Source organism: Prunus mume, linkage group LG7, assembly GCF_029339155.1.
Source record: "Prunus mume cultivar Tortuosa linkage group LG7, ASM2933915v1, whole genome shotgun sequence".
In the NCBI taxonomy this organism is placed as follows: Eukaryota; Viridiplantae; Streptophyta; class Magnoliopsida; order Rosales; family Rosaceae; genus Prunus; species Prunus mume.
Window position 1 is genome coordinate 7,542,182 of NC_142704.1, and position 20,687 is coordinate 7,562,868.

At 38.5% G+C, this 20,687-nt stretch overlaps 3 protein-coding genes and 1 pseudogene across 6 annotated transcripts; 2 read left to right on the plus strand and 2 right to left on the minus strand.

Annotated features, from left to right (window-relative positions):
- Positions 1-830: 830 nt before the first annotated feature.
- On the plus strand, positions 831-3,373 carry LOC103338258 (transcription initiation factor IIB-like). Its single transcript, XM_008241447.3, has 7 exons — positions 831-1,412; positions 1,614-1,638; positions 1,892-2,021; positions 2,110-2,234; positions 2,359-2,447; positions 2,798-2,874; positions 2,945-3,373. The coding sequence occupies exons 1-7, from the start codon at positions 1,057-1,059 to the stop codon at positions 3,073-3,075; spliced, it is 933 nt and encodes a 310-aa protein (XP_008239669.1). The 5' UTR covers positions 831-1,056; the 3' UTR covers positions 3,076-3,373.
- Positions 3,374-5,254: 1,881 nt separating this feature from the next.
- Positions 5,255-7,229, plus strand: LOC103338257 (AAA-ATPase ASD, mitochondrial pseudogene; annotated as a pseudogene). Its single transcript, XR_016122305.1, has one exon. The product of XR_016122305.1 is annotated as an AAA-ATPase ASD, mitochondrial pseudogene (transcript).
- Positions 7,230-9,076: 1,847 nt separating this feature from the next.
- Positions 9,077-15,574, minus strand: LOC103338256 (DDT domain superfamily). 2 transcript variants are annotated; one of them, XM_016795886.2, is made up of 12 exons: positions 15,114-15,574; positions 14,887-14,997; positions 13,787-13,873; positions 13,642-13,679; positions 13,479-13,560; positions 12,677-12,783; positions 12,322-12,478; positions 11,807-11,899; positions 11,515-11,638; positions 10,763-10,805; positions 10,461-10,649; positions 9,077-10,358 (listed from the first exon to the last, which is right to left on the minus strand). In XM_016795886.2, exons 1-12 carry the CDS (start codon positions 15,504-15,506, stop codon positions 9,614-9,616), a joined length of 2,169 nt encoding a protein of 722 aa, XP_016651372.2. In that variant the 5' UTR covers positions 15,507-15,574; the 3' UTR covers positions 9,077-9,613. The 2 variants fall into 2 exon arrangements, with proteins under 2 accessions (XP_016651372.2, XP_008239667.2); XM_008241445.2 differs by having other exon boundaries at positions 10,461-10,652.
- A 682-nt stretch (positions 15,575-16,256) lies between these two features.
- Positions 16,257-20,129, minus strand: LOC103338255 (HIPL1 protein). Of its 2 annotated transcripts, none has more exons than XM_008241443.3 (7): positions 19,946-20,129; positions 18,970-19,127; positions 17,948-18,745; positions 17,638-17,854; positions 17,367-17,545; positions 16,911-17,152; positions 16,257-16,766 (listed from the first exon to the last, which is right to left on the minus strand). In XM_008241443.3, exons 1-7 carry the CDS (start codon positions 19,986-19,988, stop codon positions 16,361-16,363), a joined length of 2,043 nt encoding a protein of 680 aa, XP_008239665.1. In that variant the 5' UTR covers positions 19,989-20,129; the 3' UTR covers positions 16,257-16,360. The 2 variants fall into 2 exon arrangements, with proteins under 2 accessions (XP_008239665.1, XP_008239664.1); XM_008241442.3 differs by lacking the exon at positions 19,946-20,129 and adding an exon at positions 19,235-19,536.
- Between the last annotated feature and the right edge of the window lie 558 nt (positions 20,130-20,687).

Sequence of the window (20,687 nt, forward strand, 5' to 3'; positions counted from 1 at the left end):
GAATTTTATCGAAGAATTTGTTTATGGTATTCAGCTATTGGTGGAAGCCCGATATCTGAACCCGGTCTATTGGGCCGGGTCCTTTCTCTCTATGTCAATGTTCATGGACCGGCCGGTTCGAAAGGCCTCCCAAACTCGTCTTGATATTTTGCTTTGGAAAGTAATTAGCAATTTAGGAATGGCGCGTTATTCTTGCCTCAAGGCTTAATGATCTTCCCATAAATGAACAAATAAATAAGAAATCTAAAACCACTAGGGCTACTGGCGGTGCTCTTTTGTCAATTTACTTTGCCAATTGCGTAGAGGGATATTTGGACTCTAATGACATTCTCACTTGTATTCGGGAAAGAATAAATGTGTACGAGATCAATTACTTCACATATTCAATCTAATTCATTGTTTCAGGTCTTAGATAAAGAAGTTTAATGTGGAACTCACATAACTTTTTATCCTTTACATGTTAGTAAATGAAGGAGAAAATAATTGAAATACCCATGTGTTAGTATATAGATGGAAAGTTAGGAATTAGAACAATTCCAATACTTATTAGAATGACATGAAGGTGACAACACGCGGTTTGTCGAAATATCGTGCTGACATGTCACGTGAAGTTACTTTCATCGATAATCATTCGTACATAAGAGTCAAACTAAAGAGTAAACTAAGTATTATATATAGATTGCATGAAAATCAATATCTTAAATTGGATATGCTATTGAATTACATCCCAAATTCTCTAAACAAGTTAAATTTGTTCATTGAACCTATTTCTATCAAATTCCCATATCAAGCCATTAGCCCTATCAAACCCAACGGCCAGCACTCACCAACTCACCCCTGCAAAAGAAAGGCAGATCCAAAATTCCAATTTCACCCTCATTCTTCCTTCCCTTCCAATGTATATATAAAACCATCCGTTACTGCTCACAACATTTTACAGTGCTCACTGTAAACAACCCCAAAAACGAAAACAGAAAAATTATAACGGTCAATCAGAAACAGACAAGACAAAATCCCAAAGAAAAGTCAGAGGAGAAAGAAAAAAACATTTGTGGAATGTCGGACATATTTTGCCGCGACTGTAACATGCTGACGGAGGTTGTGTTCGACCACTCAGCGGGCGACACGATATGCTCGGAGTGCGGGCTCGTGCTGGAGTCTCGCTCCGTCGACGAGACTTCCGAGTGGCGCTCCTTCGCCGACGAGTCCAACGGCAACGATCCGAACCGGGTCGGCGGACCTGTTAACCCGCTTTTGGCCGACGGTGGGCTTTCCACCGTTATCGCAGGTCCCAGCAACGGCGCTTCCTCCAATGCCTTGCCGTCCTCCGTCGGCAGGTGGCAGAGCCGCGCCTCTAAACCCGACCGTCATCTTCTCAACATCTTCAGTGCTATTGCTATTATGGCCGACAGGTTCGTTTTGATTGGTTTGGACTTTTAGTTAAATGTTGTGTTAATTGCTGTTTGGTTGCTGGGAAAGCGAAGGAAAATGAAAGACTAAAACTTTGACACTAAAAAGTTAAAAAGGAAGAAACTTTTATGATTTCTTGCGTCATTATTCATGAACAGTGTCGATTTTGAACATAACTGATGCCAGTTTATGTGTCACTGCAGGTTGGGGCTTGTCACAACCATAAAGGTATATCAGTATCTTTACCATAATTTCCATTATGCTTATGTAATTGGTTTGTTTTCAAATTGTCAATTTGGTATTTTGATTTACAATAGAAAAAGGAAATGCTTTAATCTGTGTTAGTGTTTATTGATGATTCGAACATGATTAATGCTTCAATTGAAGTTACAATTTTTTTTTTGGTATGTGTTTTTGATGCATCATTTCTTGCTTTAGAACTATGATGTGATATTTATGGTTTTGTTATTCTGATTACCAGGATCGAGCCAATGAGATATATAAGAAGGTGGAAGATCAAAGACCTCTGAGAGGACGCAATCAAGATGCAGTTGTGGCTGCTTGCCTCTACATTGCCTGCAGACAAGAAAATAAGCCTCGTACTGTGAAAGGTATGAGGACATTTTCGTGTTAATAATGGGTGACTTGTTTTGTATTTCTTGTGAGCATGGGAGTTGCTAAACTTGTGGGTTTAAACAGAAATATGCTCCGCAGTCAGTGGAGCTAGCAAGAAAGAAATTGGGCGGGCCAAAGAGTTCATTTGGAAACACCTTGAGGTTGAGATAGGTCAGGAAATAGGAACTATTCATGCTGGAGACTATCTGGTGAGTTTGCTACATGAGCTCTCTTCATTACATACATTGCGTCTATATGTATCTCAATGTTTAACTTTCTTGTTAGAGATGTGTTTCGCATTATAACATAATTTTTTCCCTCTTTTATATATAGAGACGTTTTTGCTCCAATCTTGGAATGAAGAATCTGGAAGTCAAGGCTGCCCAAGAAACTGTGCAGAAATCTGAAGACCTTGTCATAAGGTTAGATCTTGTTGTTGGCCGTGCTATGTTTGCTAGAAATCAAAATATTATATTTATGCTATAACTGCACAAGAGGAGAGAGTCTCCTTAGATGTTTATGCATGAATTTAAATAAGGGATGTTATAAATGTTAGGCTGAGGAGAAATATGATATCCAAACCAAATCCATGCCTTCATCAGTGTTTTAATTAGACTAAGAACTTTCCTTTTTTCCAATTGAAATTTTGGATCTTGAAGTATATTAAAATTCAGAACATACAACCAAATCCCTATATTTCAAAATTTTTGAAGCATTAGTGTTGATGGTTTCTTTTCAAGTTAATATAAGTAATGCCCTCTCACTTCTACAGGAGGAGCCCGATATCGGTGGCAGCTGCAGTTATATACATCATAACCCAACTATCGGATGACAAAAGGACTTTTAAAGGTTAGAAAGCTGTGGTACCTATTTATTCATCCTCTTGCAAAAGCCTATACTAAGTTCCATTTTATTGCAGATATTTCGCTTGCTACTAGAGTGGCTGAAGGGACAATCAAGAATTCCTACAAAGACTTGTATCCTCATCTGCCACGGCTAATACCGAACTGGTTTGCCAAGGAGGAAGATGTGAAGAATCTCTGCAACTAAAACTGGTTGAAGGTGATAGCTATCAATAACAGATGCAGCATCGAAAACAATTGAATGCTTCTTCCTTCTTTTGATGAAGGAAATGAAGGTAATAGGAATTCTTTCTGCTCTTTTCCTTGTTCTATTTTTACTTCCCATGTAAATAGAACAGGCTTTCCCTCCACCTCATAGTCTTTGATAGAGAATATAGTTGAATATGACTCATGGAAGTTTTCCCCTCTAAATCAGTTTGTAAAAGGGCCCTCACCCTTGTATTGGCATGGAACCATTCATCTAGTGAAGTTGCTATCTTGAATTATTGTGGGTGAATTACCATAAACCCCCAACCCCTTTTGGAAGAAACTCTTCATCTTCCACAAAATTACAAAATTTTCTATAGCAATGGACAATTTCTGTGATTTCATTCACGAGCAAATTATTGTGCTACAAAGGCAAGCATGACCAGTCCAATAATTTCAAGGTTGGGGGAAAAGGAGAGAGCTCCCTCAAGTCTTCATGTACCTCAAAATTGGGTAAAAAGAGAGAGAAATTGCTTAGAATATAGAAACCAAATTTGAACTGGTCTACAATTTTTCTTCTGTGTCACCTCTCAAACTCAATGTACTTCTTGTTGGGAAACTGGCCTGCCACAGAGCCTTGTGAGTGACGTCATATTACTGAACCATTCATCATCTTCTTCAACCCAACCAAGGAAGTTAACCAAACCAACCCCATGAGAAGACTTGGCAAAAGAAGACAGTAAAAGTTTTCATGATTATTTACAAGTTGGAAATGCTTGCAAAGAATCATCAAGTTGAATCTTAAAAAGCATCAAATGTTTGATCTGAACCAAAGATATATGAGTTTTGAAGGGGCAGAGAATCTCATCTCATTCACAATCATCATGATGAAGCCAAGTAAGTTGATGGTTACATGACAGAAAGAAATGCAAGGTCGTCTCGTCTCAAATTCAATCATGTTTCCACGCACCAACCAGACATTGATTTGAGCATAAATAGACTTTGTCTATGAACAACAATTAACGGCAGTCATATACTTGCGTGGATGATTTCCAAACCATGAGAAAAAATTGGTTCCTCGACGGTCCACGTCACTTTTGCTAATTGCAACTTACAAGTAAACAGATTGTGTGTGCAAATTGCATGATGGGATTTTGGGGTGAGGTTCTGTTCGAGTGATCAACCAAACAATCTATAGTTCACCCATAGACAACTCCTTAATTTTGTTTTTTTTTCAGGTGATACAAGCAATAGGGAGAGGGAAATCGAACCTAATATCTCGAGTGCAAGGAATGCTCTTAACCAATTTATGTGGTTGTTAATGTAGATAAAGAATGTCAATTCCTTTACATCAAACTATGGAATATCCAAAGTCTCATTAGTTAAAAGATGATTTTCCAGAAAAGAGGAAAACGTATAGCTACAGGGCAAAAAGTTGTCATTTTGTTTAATAATCGAAGTCACCCAAATATTTCTAATCCCATGCGCAGACCCACTTTCTTCCTCGGGGTGTCTTATGTGCGTGACACGTGTTCAATAATTGATGGATTAGTCACCTCCCATCCCATGCAATTTCTGTACTTTAATCTGGTCCACACTCCACGTAGCCCCACCAATGACCAATCAATCTCATCCTAGTATCACAAGTTTGTACAATATTTAATGACATTGTTTTAAGTGTAAGCAGAATGACACATGTCAAGTAAAAAATGAAGAATGTCCAAAAGAGAAGGTTAGAGAGAAAGTTGCTAGCATTTCTCTTGTTTTAATCTCCCATCTCTCTCTTTGTAATCTTGTTCTTTTCCAATTCGTTTACATAATTTCCCTTGCTTTTCGTTATTTGTTTATAGAAAAGTGATTAAAAAGGTTCACATTTTGACCATATTAGATCACCAAGTAATGTCATTTATTAAATATATCAATATCATATGATCATTTAATTATTGTAAATCACAATTCAGTATTTTTTTTACCTACAATGAATTATTTCTCTTAACTGTAAATCACAACTTGGTGCCAGCGCTTAAATTTGTATTATAATTTAATTTTTTTAAAGTTATTTTTATATACGTGTCAGACTGTGATTCCACGAAAGAAAGAGACTCTCCACAAATAATCTTCTTAGGCTAATGTGATATAGAAATATGGTTCCTTTTAGTACTAGTCTTGCTTATAAACTCAATTCTTCTCTCATTATCTACCTACCCTTGGTTTACAGTCCGACTCAAAATCAAACACAAAAGCCATGAAGAAGAAAAGGTCTAGTCCATAGCCAATAGAAATCCCAAAGAGTCTTATCAAAACACCAACACAAGTACCATAAAATCTAAATCCTATTCACTTCAACTCAAGAACCACAAAACCAAGCCAGAAAAATGATGCCCCTGCCATCATCAACAATGACCCAGATGTGGGCAACAATGGGCTCAACTTTAGCCAGCTTCATGTTCGTTTGGGCAATCATCCGCCAGTACTGCCCCTACGAGCTTCGTAGGTTCTTTGAGAAATACTCACACAGAATCATGGGCTACTTCTACCCCTACATCAAAATCTCCATCCATGAGTTCACTGGGGAGAGGCTTAAGAGAAGCGAGGCCTATTCTGCCGTGGAAGCCTATCTCAGCAACAACACTTCAAAGAGCGCCAAGAGGCTCAAGGCAGAGATGGTCAAAGACAGCAGCAACTTGGTTTTGAGCATGGATGAGTACGAGAGAGTTACAGATGATTTTCAGGGTGCTAAGATTTGGTGGGTTTTGTCCAAATCTGTGTCTCCAGGGAGATCAATGTCAATGTCTTACTATCCAGAGCAGGAGAAGAGGTTTTACAAGCTCACTTTTCACAAGAAGTACAGGGATATAATTACAGAGTCTTATTTAGACCATGTGGTGAGGGAAGGGAAGGAAATCAGGGTGAAAAATAGGCAGAGGAAGCTTTACACAAATAGTCCTGGATACAAATGGCCTAGCTACAAGCAGACCATGTGGAGCCACATAGTGTTTGAGCATCCAGCTACTTTTGAAACAATGGCATTGGAGCCAGAGAAGAAGAGGGAGATCATTGAAGATTTGGTGACTTTCAGCAAAAGCAAGGATTTTTATGCAAGAATTGGCAAGGCTTGGAAGAGGGGTTATTTGCTTTATGGGCCACCAGGGACTGGGAAATCTACCATGATTGCTGCAATGGCTAATTTGTTGGGTTATGATGTTTACGATCTTGAGCTCACTGCTGTCAAGGACAACACAGAGCTTAGGAAGCTTTTGATTGAGACCACAAGTAAGTCTATAATTGTGATTGAGGATATTGACTGCTCACTTGATCTTACAGGCCAGAGGAAGAAGAAAGCAGACAAATCTTCTTTGGAAGATGAAACTAAGTCCAGTAAGGAGAGAATTAAGGAACCAAAAGAAGAGGGTCATGGCAGCAGCAAGGTCACTCTTTCTGGGCTGTTGAATTTCATTGATGGGCTTTGGTCTGCTTGTGGTGGTGAGAGACTTGTTGTGTTCACCACAAACTATGTTGAGAAGCTTGATCCTGCCCTCATCAGGAGGGGCAGAATGGACAAACATATTGAGCTTTCTTTTTGCAGTTTTGATGGGTTCAAAGTTCTGGCAAAGAACTATCTGAAGCTTGAAACACATCAAATGTTTGATACAATTCAGAGGCTGATGGGGGAGGTCAAAATGACCCCTGCTGATGTAGCAGAGAATCTCATGCCTAAGTCCCCACAAGATGATCCAGAGAGATGTCTTTCAAATTTCATTCAAGCTCTTGAAGAAGCCAAGGAAGAAGCAGCTAAGAAAACAGCTGAAGAAATTAAGGAGATTGGTGCCGCCAAGGAGGAGGAGGATGATGATCTGCAGACACAAGAAAACAAAGATGTTCAAGTCAAGAGTGATTTGGTTGGCAATGCGAATGTGTCGTTGTAGTAGAGCCTAACTTTTGTAAAGAATTTTGAATTTTCTGGAGGGGCAAGTGGCTGATTATGGGGTTGAGTTGATGATGTTAAGAATTAATATTCTCCTTTTGGGTAAAAAGTTCTGCAAAAGATATCTGTTGAAGCAAAAATACTAATTAGAGTTGAGCTGATCCAAAACCTTTCCTACTTTTTTCATTTGGGTGTTTTAATATTAAGTACGTAAAGTTCTTTTTGCTTAACAGTAGTGGTCTAGCACATTTTGACTCTCAGTGGTATAGATTTTTATACATAAAAGTATAGATGCTTGCAAATATTCTAATTTCAAACGGTTTATGATCAAGTCGATTAATATTTAAATGTATGGTTCAAATTCAGAGTCTACCGTCTCTCCAAATACATACTCGACTATAATGTTTGGATTTGGTTCTTATTTTATTGCTTGATCAGTTCAATCAATTACAAGAAGGTTGGCTAAGAACATGAACATGAACATGAAACAAGTTGGTATACATAATCTTATAAATCCAATTCCATCTTAGTTCAGAATCATTGGTAAAAATATATGGCGGTGCGGAAAATCCCACATGACATAACATAACATAACAGATGGGCATTTTTATTAAATCCAAAATCAAAAAAATCTTTGTAACTTGTAAGTGAGATAATTCGATCGAATTAGTACTATAAAGCCATGATGAATGGACGGCAGAAGTGATAGGACAAAAGACCACGTGAGTGATGTAGACTTGGTGCTCGATCGTTTTGGATTTCTTGTTTGTTCCAACTTGGAAAGAAAGTAACTCAAACTCATCCACATTGAAAGGGACTTTACGCAGTGGCCACGCAATTGCACCACTTTCTCTCACGTAGTGTTCGACACTATCTGACTTACTCACCAGTTGGTTTTTTTTAATGAAACAAGCAAAATATTTACGACGAGGATCCTCCAAGGATTCCAATATTACGAAAGTCAAAACAAATTGTAACGAACAAAGAAGTGGGGAATTAGAAAACCAAACACAAGGATGCACATAATTATTTCGCCTACTCGTTAAGGCATACGCAACCATATTTGCTTCACGAAACACATGTTAAATTGTTACGTTGTTAATATGTGATAAAATATTCCACCAAACTCACTGTGTTGTGATACAATGTTTGGACCAAAGGATCAAATAAAAACTAAAAAGTACCTTCAAAGATATCAGATGGAAGAAGATGGATGAAGGATTGGACCCCACCACCGGCCCATGCAATAGAAACATCTTTGTTGTTGTTTTTGGACAGTGTTTGGAAATCGGATGGTCCATATTTCATGGAAATAATTTTGGGCAGCTTGTCTTTTTCATACATTAAATAATGGGTGTAGGGACAAGCCAGGTTTACGTGCAAATAGTATGCCTATTTGCTTGTGGGGGCATTGGGCAAGAATCATGATGAATATTTTTTACCATCATAAGATCTCTTGATAAAGGTATTCTGAAGAATGAGTTGGCTTGGCTGGAGAATATTTATTAGTAGTAGAACCATCATATGATGCTTCATGTCTTTTGACCTTTCCTTTGACTAACATTACAGCTCTCGTGTGTTTAGGAGAGGGGTGATTACGGTTAGAAAAAGACGTTCATATTGTCATATCCAAACATTAACCAAAACTTAATTATGGTGTTGGTCTCTTTCTTCTAAAAATAAAGAGTTCCATCAGAATGTCAATTAAGAGATTGCTGCATGAGTCATGTAGTGTATGGTCCAGTAACCTTCTCCACTGAACAGATTTATTCAATTGCAGGCTGCAGGTTAGGTAACTGTTCAATAAATAATTCCCTAAACCCCACCAGAGAACAAAATCTTTGTCCCAATTTGATTGTCAAAGTTGAGATAACACTAAAGATGATGTTCAACATGGCACAGGTAATGCTGGTATTTCAGAATGAAATCAGCAAAGAACCAAAAACTCCAGTGCACAAGGGCGGGCGGGCGTGCAAAATGATGCCCAGACTCCCTTTTTCCCATAATACCACTCCGTCATGCTTACAATGACTTTCATTTGTGCCGAGCGAAAGGTAATAAAATCTAAGATGGCTGGTAAATGAAATGACAAATAAGAAAGCCAATCTGAATACAAGAGAAAGTACAATTACCTTACCTTCTAAGGGAGGATGGTTCTATTATAACACAACCAACCCAAATAAGCTCAGACTCAAAGGCAGATCATTATCAGGGATTCATGAACATGAGAGATAGTACTACAAAGGCTTTGGCTTTTAACATCTAAGGCCAAATCTTTCAGTTACAATATTAGCTGAGGGTTATTGTACATTGATCGGATGAACTAAGCAAATCCCAACAACTTCCATTCATCTGTCCTAGCTGAGCTCGTAGGTTCCTTCGGATGTCGACATACTAAAAAATGACTACCTAATCTACATAACTCGCCGCATCATGTTGCGACCCTGTTGCAAATCATGCACCAAGGTTGTTGCTTAAATTATGCCTAGGAGAACTCTGGCCACAACTTTCTCCATGGGCACTGGCACAAAATTTCTAAATTTTACAATCGTACAGAGTTCGGCTTCCTTGCAATACACAATCTTTGCTGTCTCGCAGAGGGGGAACCGTCACATCACAAATCATCCGTATCATCTTTCATCATTGTGTTTGGACCATCATCAAAACCTGAACCAGGGGCAAGCTCATTTAGGTCGAGGAAACGTCTTTTCTGTACACCTTCGACTTCATCTTCCCCTGGACTATTTGATTTTCCAGGTGGCTGGATTTGCTCTTTCTCAACTGTCGTCTCAGGGTAATTTTCAACAGCCTGATCAACTTTCATTTCCTGGTCCTCATCATTACCATCTGAATCTTGACTTTCCATTGAATAATCCCCATTCTCACCTGCATCATAGTGTCCATCTGATGCATTTGATTTCTCAGGTTTCATAGACTGCTCTGGTTCTGACTCTGAGAATTCATATTGTCGATAATCAATACGATTTCTGGTGGCCCTCTTACTGCGTCTTAGACCTGACTGGAGCTCATCAACTGACCTCAATTTAGTTTCCCTCCTAGTGCGGCCCGGCAATTTCTTAACTTTTCGGGGTTCATCACTATCCTCGCTTGCACTTACGGAATCTTCTTCCTCCTCTTCTTCTTCCTCTTCAGCATTTTCTTCCTCAAAATGATACTCCTCATCTCCTTCAGAGCTACTAGAAAACTTTCTTCTCTCTTTACGTTTCTTTAAGTATTCCTCATCATATATAGCTTCACCAACTATATCATCATCACTGTCAAAATCTGCCTCATTATCTGAAACTGCTTCAACAAATTCTTTTGCAGAATAACGTTGGGGCCTCTGTCTTCGTCGATTGCTACATTCAATACATAAAAATCAGTATATGAAAAAGGCCAACGATTTAAAATATACTGGAGTTGAACATCTTAAAAAGAAGAAAAAGAAGAAATTTGCTCACCCTCGATCCAATTGTTCAGATTTGTTATCTTCTTCGACATCATAATCATAATCTGGTGATTTAGGAGATGGAGCACTAAATCCTACATGCTCATAGGAATTTGGAGTAGCATTCCATTTACCATTACTAGAAGCTTCAGGTTTCACAACTCCCTCTCGTTTCTGTAAAGGTTCCGGGGATGGCTGCTTCCTTCTAAAACAGGAGAAGAATAAAAATAAGTCAAAAGTACTTTATTCTGAGAGAGAGAGAGAGAGAGAGAGAGAGAGAGAGAGAGAGAGAGAGAGAGAGTATGAAACCCATACTTGGTTATCTTGATTGCCTCATTGATGGACCGGTCATAATCATCTGCAAAATTATTAACACAATCATCGGAATCCATATAGCCATTGTCACATAGGAAAAATAACAGTAACTATAAAGATTGGTCATCTGCTACTTCCCAGAACTAAAATTAAAATCTACATCATTCAGGTAGAACTCAGATTAAAAATTCATGGGACAGCGCCCCCCCATTCCCCAAAAATCCCAACACAAGTACACATCTATAACAACCTTTCCATCTATGATAGGCACCAACCTCTTAGGTAACCAACTACTACCAAAGAATATTGCTCACAAAATCAATTAGGATTTCATATCATTAGACGACAGTCAATAGTATACATTAATCTGATCAGTTCATCTTAATCTGTCACCAGTAACCCAGAAACACAACCCCCATAAGAAGAAGCCTCACCAACAGCCACATACCCTGCCTGAATCTAGTTATTCTTTTTCGCTTTTAATAAGAACCTGCATCTAGTTATACAAAATGTAGAGAGTGTTGGGAAGAAAAAAAATTGAAAACCACCACTCTTAAGAGTGGAACCTCAGGTCTCTAACAAGCAAAATACATCTAAGGTTAACCCTTCAATTTGGTTTTACTCCGATTCAGCGACATGCCCACAAGTTCTCAATGGTTCCTCTATTTTGGCTAAAAGAGTCACTAAGTTTTTTATGCAGTGCAATTGTCACAGGAAAACAAGGACAAAGGGTAGAAGTTTGTTTCCCTTACCAAAAGTGTAGGTAACAGGCTTTCTGTCGCGGAGAGAGCGCCCTGGACCAAGGCCATCCACAGTCAAAAAATTATCAAGGAGGAGAGCTTGTCTGTGTTGCTTCTTCAGCAACCTCTCTTTCCTCTGTGCAAGCAGCAATTGTAAAAAAGGAAGTTTATGAGATGAAATTTTTACTAGAAACAAGAAAAAGACGAAATGGCAATTCTCTCAGCAGATTAGTTGAGAAAATATCCTCCAACCACATACAAGATATATAAACCCAAGGAGGTTAAAAGGTTGGTCAACAATTACCTTGTGAACCTTCTCAATCTCTGCAAGCATGTCTCCTTTCAACTTTTTTCCTAGAGAAGCTTCTGTTCTATTTTTACTTGAGAAAAGTTTCTCCTGTGATAAGAAGATGCTTTTAAAATTTGGACTAGCAACAGATTCATCAAAACGCTTAACAATACACTTTCACAAAAAAGGTTTCGTATGAACACTTGAGTTTATCACATTCTACTAATCCAAATCTTATGTGCAGTTTCTATTAGTAGTTTTTCCATATATACGAGATAGGATCCGATAAAGAACAATGCTGCTTCCCTCAACAATATTTGTCTCAAATTCTGTGCATATGCATTTGCATCTCCTACTTGAAGGAATACAAATGTATTATCAGTGGTTACCAGTTTCAGAGGTTATCCGTATTCCAGAAATACTTGAAAATGAAAACTGACTCAAACATTCAATCCTAAAAGTTTTGCAAGGAAATAAGAATACAGGGCACAATAGCAAATACAGATGGGAATACAATTTTAGTATCTTACAGAAACATCTTGAAATTCATCAAAATTGGTTGCGACTGTTTCCCACTCATATGTCGCACTAGGAAGGACCTGGGAACCTTTCGCTTTTGCCTTCTTCACCTCAACCTTCCGTATCTCCCGGTATAACCTATAACCAATTATTGGATCATCTTCATACCTGCAGCAACCACAAACATCCAGTGGATAAATACTCAAACACAATTATTCAATGTACCCAAAAAAAAAAGTGCAATATCTCTAGCAATCGGTGAAAAAGATACTTGACGGACATTTCACACAATATCGGAAATAATTGGAACCAAAAAGGTAATTTATTAACTAAAACAGTTTTGTTAAGAAACTTCATTATATTTACCAGTAAGAGATTCCTTGTGAATCACCTCCAACACGTTCTTTACGAAATGTTGAAAGTTGAACTCCATGCTTCAGTGAGTTGTCAATATAGTTCCGAATATCCTCTTGCTGCAAAACATCACTCAGATTTATTCCTTCTGGTAAAGTAACAGAAGCATAGAAAAATCATTTGATAAGTAGGTAATACAAAATCAATTTTCTAGTTCTAAAATCATGATTTGCATGTGATAAATCCTAAAAACCAATTTTGAAAAGGGGGGGTTGAGAGAGAGAGCGAGAGGTACTTGGTCATGCAGAGGGAGAAAAAAAAGAGGAAAACTAAGTATTGTATGCATCATCTAGTCAAGGAGGGAGGTTGTTCACTTCCCATTTCTCTCTCCTTCAGATAAAAGAAAACAAACTTCTCAAGAATATTACAAGATACTATAGCAATATAGTAAACCATATTGGTTTTGAGGGTGCCAGCAAGCTCATATAAAGTATTTCACATTGTCCAACGACTTGATACTGAGTCCTGTTTTCAACTAGGAAGAGGGAGGGGGAGGGGGGAGGGGCACATAATGAAATCCCACTCTGTAACATGTACTGGATCTCCAATAGATTTTTATGTTATTTTTAAGGGAACAGTTTTGTATTCAAAGTTTGGCCATACAAACTATCATCTTGCTTAGGCAATTGACCAAAAGGTTACTGATAATATTTATGAATGGATTTTACATTAACTTTTACAGAAATTTGATACTAAGCATGACATCTGTAACCAGCAGCTGGAAGGCCTTAAATCTTTATAATTAACACTATACCTCAACACGAATATCACAAAGTGCTTTCAAGATGACCACACGAACCCCAGGATCAAGTGTTTTATACACCTCGACCTCCGCCCTATCAAATTAACATTACGTGACATGTTATAAACAGAAAAAGATTCATATGTTGGGTAGACAAATACACATGATCGCTCACCCATGGGAAGCAACAATGGGTAGATCTCCATCTGCAACCTGCAATTGGAGAGAAATCTGAATTAGGTTTCCTGATTCTGTAGAACTACAAAACAAATTGGCTCTGGCTAAAATCTTGCCAAAAATAGTTATATGAGTAAAGTTACCCAATGCCACCAGTCTCTCAACTTTCTGCATAAAACAGTGACCCAAGTATCACGTGTAAGTGCCATTCGCGTAATAGGAGGAATTGCCTATAAAAAGAAATCAATTAAAAGTTATGGGCAAGCTAGTAGCAATTTCATTGACAAACTATCAATAAAACATTAGCTTTCCAGCAGCATGGGCTTTCATGAGGTCAAATAAGATTAAAATTTTACGGAGACATTTTCAACCTAATAAGCAAGACGATGACCACAAAAATCCACATTCAAGGAAAACCTAAAAAGGTTTCAGATTTATTTGGATTTTGAAATCTGAAAGGACAAAAGAAAGGATTGGCTAAGGGTGAATAAAGATAACATAAGGTAGCAAGGAAGGCATGATTACCAAAGAATTAAAAGCAAAGATGGTCTTACATAAGGGTGAATAAAGAAAAAGGATTCACATAATCAACCACATTCGGTTGACTTGTCTAACCACATTAGTCTTTTCCATAGGATTGGGTACAACATTAATCTTCTCCATAGGACATGTCTTCTGCATAAAATTAGTCAAGATTCCATCCAAAATCATGCCTCAGCAGCCACCAAAAAACTAAGACATTTAATCATTCCATATTATGATTAAGACTCTTGCATTAATATATACAGATTCTGATACAAACCACTGCCAGTCACACCATATATGTGCTGCAAGTGCCTGAAAGAAAGCTCCAGACTTTTCTTTTACATCTATTTCTCTGAACGTTAAAAGGTGTTCACAAGGACAAGGACTCAAGTTTTAAGGCTACTTTAGGCCAGGATTCTTAAAACCACGGATTCTGGTTGTTCTTAACAGCTGAAAGATCCACAAAGCAATTTTAATAGCATAAATAATCACCCCCATGAAAGCAGTTGTTTTCATTTCTATCTACATTTTGAAGGGAACCTAAAGCTTAGCATGGATGAGGTTTTCCACAAAGAAGTAGGCTATAACAACTCTAATGGACTACTTAGCAAATTTAAGTTCTTGGAGAAATGCTTCTGAAATTTTAAAAATTGAAGCTTTATAACAAAAATTAACTAACAAACCTAACAATGCACAAAGTAACGAGTATTCTACCAACCTTCAACAATGGAATGTGAATGTCACTCAAAGTGTCATTGGGTGTAATCAAAGCCGTCTCCAACTCCTCAGCCGAGAACTCAGCCGAGATATTTAGAAGCGGCCGAAAAACCTGGCAAGCACATAACAAAATGAAAAACGCATAAGCCCTAAAACACCAGGAAACAGTCCCAAAACCCTAAAAGGTCGAAGCTTCAAGAGCTAAAAATCGAAGCTTTGGGGGCTCACGTGCAAGAAATTGAGTACGGAAGCCAATTCCCACATAGAGCGGAGGGTCCAGCGTGGCAATTGCGAGGGCGGGGGAGGGCCCACCAGCGGCGTGATAATCTTGCTGGCGCTGCATTGCTGCGGCGACGACGACTCGTCGTCTCCCTGCTGCTGCTGTTCCTTTTTGGCAACGGCTCGTCGTTTCTCGGCGGGCTGGTTCTGCTGCTGCTGGTACTGTTGGAGCCGAGCGGCGGCGCGTAAGGTGCAGGCGCGGGAGGGACGGTTGCTCCTGGACAAGGGCGGGGTAGGGTTTGCGGTTGATGTTGCGTTGTCGTTTTGAGGGGGCTGCTGTTGTTGGGGCTCCGGCGAGGATCGGGCGGCTGGGATCGGAGGAAGGGAAGATTCTAGAGACATGGTTTTGGGGAGATCGAGAGGGAGGGAGGGTTTAGAATGAGATTACATGTAGAGGATCAGCGAGGTTTCTCGCATTGAGGGTTTGGTTGGGTTGATTTTGTTTTCAGAGTGAGAAACACAGAGAAAAAGAGAAGGGGGCATGGAGGACCAAAAGCTCCAAACCACCATTCACATATCACACAGGGTTTATTAATTTTCCTTAATATTAATATTGGATTTTAATAATTTGAATTAATTATTGATTTTTTTAATAAGAATTAATTATTAATATTAATATTTATGTTTATGGGACTGCAGATATATGTAGGAAACCGAGAAAGAAATAGAGAGAGAGGGGGAAGACGGGTAAATAAAGTTGATTTCAATTCAATCTCTGTAATTGGCATTAAATTCAATTTATAATATTTATCCTTTTTTTTTATTTTTATTACAAACGACCCTTTTTTATTTCCAATATATAAATAAATAAATAATTTGGACCCCCTTTATATTTCCAGGTAAAAGAAATAAAGACTAGAGGGCTGTCAGGTGGATGTGTGATTATTATTATTAGTGTTCTATAAATTCTCAATTAAGTGCATGATTATTTATATAAATTAACTAATTAAACAGGGTTTAATATTTTGTTATTAACAAAATAAGAGATCTCTTTTTAGGAAATTACATTTACATTAATGAGGGAAAAACATATGAACTCTAAAGATGGTTACATTTTCATGGTCTACTTCTTTCTCTCCCCGTTATGTGCACTTGTTTCTTTAAATTAAATCTTTATTTTCATTGAGAACATATAATTACAAAGAGAAGTCTTTATGGTACAAAACACCAGCATCAGATGCTGCAGTTAGTAATACTTAGACAAAACTGAGGAGAAGCAACACTAGAGGAGAAAATAGGAGCACTACATTCTTGGATGGGTGGCTTGATAACCATGTAGCATGGGAACTAGGTGAACCATTAGGTCCTGGGGTTGCAACAGCAGTGACATTTTCCTTGGAGCAAGTGTAGTTGCAACGGCTAGGGCGAACAACTCTGTAAACACCACTGCTGGCTAGAATGAAGATGTCTTTTTGGTTGTCCTCCCCGAATGAGAAGATGTAGCCTAGAGCTGGAAGGCTGCTGTCCGGGACAGAGCTGCAAGCTATCGGAGAGTCACGTCCACAGCTGAAAGGAATCTTGCTTGAGCTGAAGTTGCCACTGTTTTCTGGGTCCTCAGAGCCTGCCCATATGGCACCAGCATACAAGTCTCCATACAAGTACCTAAAAATAAAAATCCAATCAAGATTAATGCTTCAATTGTCTAGCTTGGTCATGTTTTATGCAAAAAGTTTATGTTATTTTTCAAAGGAGTACGATATTTTACTTCCATACTTAAGCTGAAAGAAAAGAACAGTTGTCAGTTACCTTCCAAACATGCATGGATCAGTCTCAGACCGGTAGATATAGCCGCCGGTTATAGATGCTGATCCTTCTTTCTTGTTTACTTCAGAATGGTTGTATCCCATTATGGGAAAAATAGGGTCTGTAGGTTTTCTGGATGTATTTCCACCAAGTGACTTTGGAGGAGTGAAAACATATGGGCCCTCGTAAAAACTCCAGCCATAGTTTCCACCCTTGGTGATAACATCCACCTCTTCATATAGATCCTGTTAGATAAACAGATTAGTATCAGAGGATGTAAGCAATGGAGAAGAAGAGATGTCTTTCTGTCTGTCTTTTTTTTAAGGACTTCGCCAACGAGGAAGTTGATATTGAAAACAGAAAATTTTGAGCACTTGGGATCCTCTAGCAGACAGGATTGTGTTTTGTTGAATATGAAAATCAAGAATTGCTTGTACAGATGATAGATATATATCATACCTGCCCAACGTCTGCGCATATAAAGTAGGAAGGCCTAGCAGAATCGAAACTGCAGCGCCAAGGATTTCTTAGTCCTAAAGCCCAAATTTCTGGCCTCAATTCTGGATCTTCTGAGAATGGATTGTCTTTGGGGATGGAGTAGTTTCCCCATAAAACAAGTTTATCAATTTCTGCCTCGCCTGGAAGTACATTACAAGGGTAAGGAAAGAATGCAATAGGAAGCAGATGGTTTTGGTAACAGAAACTAGAATTACTTAATTCTGATACTCACTTAGTACGTTATCGACGTCAAGCCTCATAATCTTCCCAAGCAAGGATTTCTTGTTTTGAGAGAAGTTGTATGGATCACCTGTACCCCCACCATCTCCCATCATGTGGTATAAGTACCCATCTTCTGGTCCAAAGAGTATCTGTCCTCCATGATGAGCTGTGAAGGGGAGGCCCATAGTAAATATCCTTCTCACTTCTGATGGTTTGGCACTCGTTGCCTGGAAAAAAGAAAAAGAAAAAGGATCAAAATTCAGTAGGAAAAATTGAGTTAAAGTAACAAAAATTTATTATGGGTTGGTATAGAGGTGTACCAAGGAAGGCTGGGATGCTGTACCATTAGCAGAATACTCTGCTATAACAGTTTGGTATTGGCATGGTTGAGCACCATTATCAGAACCTATTTTTGAAGGATCACAATTGACATCTGAATTACATGAACATCTTCCTGTGCATCCTGGCCACTTCACCTTATCACAGTTGAATGAAGCAAAGAACCGGCCATTTTGCGCGAAGTTGGGATGAAATGCCATACCCATCATTCCAAATGCAGTATCAAAATGAACTTCATCAGTTAGATCCACAAAGGGACTGGATTCATCAAGCTCCATTGCCGCTCCTGATCCCTGTTCAGGAATAGTTGCCAACCAAATCTTGCCTTGTTGACTGGAGAAAAATGCGCGGTTGGAGCCATCAGGATGAGCAACCATATTGAGGTAAGATCCATTTCCAATTTTCTCGAGGCACAAACCATGTGGGGGGATTGGAGTTCCAGAATCATTTAGAGTGACAGGTTCACCACCAAAACATACTGATCCATCACTAGAGGCTCCACCAAATGCATTGCAGAAATCGGCTTTCGATTGCCAGAGTTTGGTCAGCTCACTAACATTGGACTTGACAGGCACTCCAGCTTGGCCTTGTAATGAAGGGGCAAAGGGAGAGTTCAATATGGACACATTTTGGCATGTGTCCCATATGTTAGAGCAAAAATCATTCACTTCTTGGCTAGACTGGGATGAATTTGCTGAAACAGTGGAGTTGCAAAGTAGAGGAACTGGCCGGGGCACAGAATCAACTGTAAAAAGCTCACCCGAAAATGGATCGCACCTCTAAAAACCATGACAGAAAATAAATAAGGAATTGAAGTATGGTGACTATGATTATAACATTATCAGAATAAATCATAAACTGTGAGCTATATAATAAGGGAAAGACAAACACAAAACCATGCTACCATTTCTATCAACAGAACACAATGTATTTGTGGAAATTTTAAAATTGGAAACACTGAATTGGGAGGATATATATAATAAGGGAAAGACAAAAGCCTTACCGCACAAAGTACTGATTTTACGAGAGAAGCACAGCCAGAATTGGAGATGTTCATGGTTTGGAATTGTTTCTGTATTTGTAAATCTTCTGTGGAGTTGCAGCAAGCGGTTTCATTGTAAGAACAAAATTTGAGTGGGCTACTCAGGGTAGAAGGTGCCCCTGCACCAATTAATCATTCCAACTCAATTTCATTAGGAACTGCAGAAGATAATCAAACATAAAGCAGCAAACTTTACAACAAAAAAGAAGAAGAGAGAAAAACCCACTTGAATCAATGCATAAAGGATGTGAAAATGAAGTATCAAAAAGCAGCAGCAAGTTGCAAAGCAGAAACCCAATGGCAAGAACACCACCCATCACTACACCAAGAGAGAGAGAGAGAGAGAGAGAGAGAGAGGAAAGCAGGTATCTCTCTTTATAACGTCTCCCCCTTTAATCTACTTCAACAGGGTCCAATTAGCAACAGCGTTGCATTGACTTGAGAAATGCTGAAGGATTGTTTACAAACTAAAAGTTCACTGCAATATCAGCATTCTGCCAATCCAACCACTCTAGCTTTCTATCTGTTATGTATCTCCATTATTTGCCCATCTATATGTTCTCTCTCTCTCTCTCTCTAGACCAAAATTTTTATATTCAGCTTCCAGAAGGGAGATCATTTTCAAATCTCTCTCCTTCCTTTTTTAAACTCAACTCTCTCTGTCTCTCTCTCCACTTCAACTCTCTTCAGCTCTGCTCCAGAAATGAAAATGTTTGCAATTTGCTCTCTCCCTCTAAGGCTTTTTTGACTTCTTGTTTTCAACTCATTGATTTAAAGACAGAGGCACCATAGCTTAAAGCGAATTAAAGACTGAGGCACCACCATGATCAACTTGACAATTTACATATGGTTTGACTTTTCCTGAATAATTAATCTAAATTGATGGGGGTTGTTGGGAAGGAAGGCACCCACTTGTTTGTTTACATAGAAAACAAACCTGGATAGATCTTGGTTGGCTTCAGTGTGTCCTGTGCCATCATCACTGATTACCCAAATGCCCTTGTGGCCGTAGGGTGTGTTCAAAGTTGAAACCCAACACCAAAAGACAAGCCGGAAAAGCATAATCATATTCAATATGATTGAGAACCTACTTAGAATTCCAATTAGAAAATAAAGGTTTTAATCTTGGGATTCAACGGTGATGATGATGACATCAACAGTTGAAGAAAGAAACCAAAGTATGATGTGGGTTGATAGAGTTGTATCTGCATAATATATGTGGAGCTCTTCTAGAAATAAAATAAGGGTCATCACTTGCATCATCACATGTTCGACATCAATGTTTGTTTGGATGGTTTTTCTGGGATTTAAAAAAATTAATTTAAAAAAAAAGGCTCAAAGACAAAGACCTGTTCACATTAAGTAAGAGAAAAAAAGCAGCTGTAATTGTTGAACGTGGATAGCAGAAAGTGGACACAAGAGGTTATTAGATATTAGATATGCTTCCTGAGAACTCTTTTCTGATAAACAAATATTTTTCTTTCTTTTCTTTTCTTTTTTTGAAAATTCTCAATAGTATACCTAAAGTTACCAAAAAGCAGAGCAGTGTTTCTGCTGCCTTCTTGTTTACTTTTTGTCCTGTTTCTGCTATAACTCAGATATGAAGAGCTTTTCTTTTGGGATTGATTGATGCTGGCAACAGCAGCATCCATGTACATCTTTCTCATTCGCACTCCTTG